General features: G+C 39.0%; 1 protein-coding gene across 1 annotated transcript; it reads right to left on the bottom strand.

Moving 5' to 3' along the window:
- Window positions 1-1611: 1611 nt before the first annotated feature.
- Window positions 1612-2562, bottom strand: LOC138441696 (olfactory receptor 7A10-like). Its single transcript, XM_069592791.1, has one exon. It carries the CDS (start codon window positions 2560-2562, stop codon window positions 1612-1614), a length of 951 nt encoding a protein of 316 aa, XP_069448892.1.
- Window positions 2563-3030: the final 468 nt, after the last annotated feature.

Raw genomic sequence — 3030 nt, 5'->3', positions numbered from 1 at the left:
TGAGATAATTACATTGTACAGAGCAGCTGAAAAAAAATAAAAATTCTAGGAAAAAATAAAAAGGCAACTTCTACATCTACAATCTCATTAAAGAGTCACAACTACTGCTCTCAAATTTTGAGCCCTGTAGTCATAGGCATTTCTTCAAATCCTGTATAAATGGCTTTTTTTTTGGACTCAGCATCACAAAGAGTCTTTTCAGAGCTCACTTTATGTCTTTGTTTCTCAGACTGTAGATGAAAGGTTTCAGCATGGGTGTGACCAGAGTGAGCATCACCAAGGCAGTATACTTGAGCTGGGAGAGGCAGCAGGGCTAAGGTACACTCATAGGCTTGTGCAAAAGAATAAGGAGACAATTGAGAGGTGAGATGCATTGGTGGAAAATGCTTTATACTTCCCTTGAGCTGATGAGATTCTACATATATATATACTGGCTTTCATAACAGCAGTGTTTAGAGTGATGGGTAGGAAGGCAGAGATTTTAGTGGTAGAGTTGGTGGGTGGATTGTTACGCAAGTGCATCCCTTTGGAAAATTGTTTCTAAGTTCTTCTGATTTCTCAGGGAGTTAGGGGTCAAGGGTATCAGTTTACATAGGATGGGAGAAGATGGTGTTTAAGGTATGAAGACACAGAAGACAGAAATAGTCATTGTGGGGTTAAAAAAAACAGGAGAATGGTGGGAAGAAAAGAAATCAGGAAAGGAAGGAAACAGGGAAGGAAGAAAGGAGGGAGGGATGAAGGGAAGGAGGCATTACAATTCTAGTGCATGGAAAGATTTTGAAAGGAAGGTCATTTTGTTCAAATATATGTACATTGAATTGGTGATGTCATCCAACCATCTGCCCAGCAAAAAAATCAGGGTTTCAAGTCTTCCTTTCATTCTCAGTTTGTTAGTCACCTCCCAGTTTCATTTCTTTCCCACCAAGACCACACACTTTTGATCAGGCATCCATCACAATCTACTCCTTGTCCTATCAATTACTTCAAATTAGCCCATTCTTACCCTGCTGATGGCACTCAGTTGGCAGCCAAATTCTTCTCCATAGGTATGATCCTGCATGTCTGCTAAATTTTGCTTCCTTTTCTCATTAAGAAAGAACTAGTTTTTCTTCTACTTGTGGTGGACTTGAATTTGTTTTTAGATCATCCTTATTTATTTAATATAAATTTATTTATTTTAATTAGAGGCTAATTACAATATTGTATTGGTTTTGCCATATATCAACATGAATCCGCCATGTTTTATAAACCCCTGGGCACTTCCTCTGTTTGGAAAAAAGTCCTTATCTATTTTTTCCCCCAATCTAACTTCCACCATTAATGCTAACTAATCTGCATCTGTATACATCATTAATAAATGACTAATAGCCAGATATCATGATCATTTATTTATTATTCTCTGACTTTGTGAAAGCAGAAAAATATTTTATATGTTAGAGTGGAAATCTTAAAAAATTGAATCTCTGAAGTGTAGATAGAAGTTGAAGTCAAAACAAAGGAAATACCAGGAAATAATAGAAAAAGCATGGTCTACACCTACAACCTGGTAAAAAAAAATAGTGATTTCTTACTCCAGTTTCTTTAGCCTGGCAATCATTTACACTTCTTCAATCAGAGGTAAGCTGGCATTTTTAGAGACGCCATCCCAATGAATCTTCTCAGAGCCCTTTTTATGTCTTTATTCCGCAGACTGTAGATGAAGGGGTTCAGCATGGGTGTGACCACTGTATACATCACTGAAGCTGTTATATTTGACTGTGAGCTGTGGGTAGAAGCAGGGCTAAGGTACACAGACAAGACTGTACAATAAAATAAGGCAACAACCGAGAGGTGAGATGCACAGGTGGAAAATGCTTTATATTTCCCTTGAGTTGATGAAATCCTTCGTATGCAGGAGATTATCTTAGAGTACGAATAAATGATTCCAGTGAATGCACCACCACCCAGGATTGCAGCTGCAAAATATATTACTATGTCATTAAGAAAGGTGTCAGAACAGGCACATCGGACAACCTGATTGAGTTCACAGAAAAAGTGAGGGATTTCCAATCCTGTGCAGAAGGACAACCGCAGCATCATTAAGCTTTGTAACAGGGAATTCAGAGCACTCATCGCCCAGGACACCAGAACCAGCAGTCCACAGTGCCAGGGGTTCATCATGACTGTGTAGTGCAGAGGGTGACATATGGCCAGGTAGCGGTCATAGGCCATCACAGTCAAGAGAAAGTTATCCAGCCCTGCGAAGAGTAGGAAAAAGTGTATCTGGCTAATACAGCCTGCATAACTTATATGTTTGCTCTGCCTCTGGATGTTCCACAGCATCTTCGGGATGGTGGTGGAGGTGAAGCAGATGTCTACAAAGGACAGGTTGGAGAGGAAGAAGTACATGGGGGTGTGGAGTTGGGGGTCTGAGCTCACAGCCAGGAAGATGAGCAGATTTCCAAACACAGTGATCAAGTACATGAAGAGGAAAAGCCCAAATATGAGGGGCTGCAGTTCTGGTTTCTCTGAAAATCCCAGAAGAAGAAATTCTGAAATTTGTGTATCGTTTCCCGATTCCATGTAGTGCAGGGCACTACCTAGCAATAAAAATAATAATAAGACTGATTTAACAAAAATAGATCTTGCTGGTATAATTTAAAATGTACAATTTATATTTTGCAGTCGAGAAATCAACACCTACAGTTTTGGTGTGAAACTTTTCCCTTTTGGGTTGTCCTCTGATTACAAATTCCTATTCATCTCTGTCTTTTCACCAAGAGGTCATGTATTGTAAACTTTGAATGAGGGATTCTGACAAAGCATTGAGGCTATATATTGAGTACTCACCATCTCTTGAATAAGCAGAGTATGCTGAGAGACACAAGTCCCTATAGTTCACTGTTGGAGAAAGAATGTAAACAAGTAGAAATACAATAAAATGTCAAATGAAGAAAAGTAGAGAAGATTATAGAAGGTAGTAGTAGAGGTATTATTTTTTTTACTGGGTGTTCAGCTAGGCTGGCAAACAATGTAACATTTGAACAGAGA

This window comes from Ovis canadensis, chromosome 5, assembly GCF_042477335.2.
Source record: "Ovis canadensis isolate MfBH-ARS-UI-01 breed Bighorn chromosome 5, ARS-UI_OviCan_v2, whole genome shotgun sequence".
NCBI classification, from domain to species: Eukaryota; Metazoa; Chordata; class Mammalia; order Artiodactyla; family Bovidae; genus Ovis; species Ovis canadensis.
Note: the sequence above shows the minus strand (reverse complement) of the source record. Positions and strands in the feature narration are given on the sequence as shown.

Bases quoted from the DNA above. Each gene is read 5' to 3' on its own strand.
- LOC138441696 (XM_069592791.1), bottom strand. From the start codon at position 2,562: ATGGAATCGGGAAACGATACACAAATTTCAGAATTTCTTCTTCTGGGA.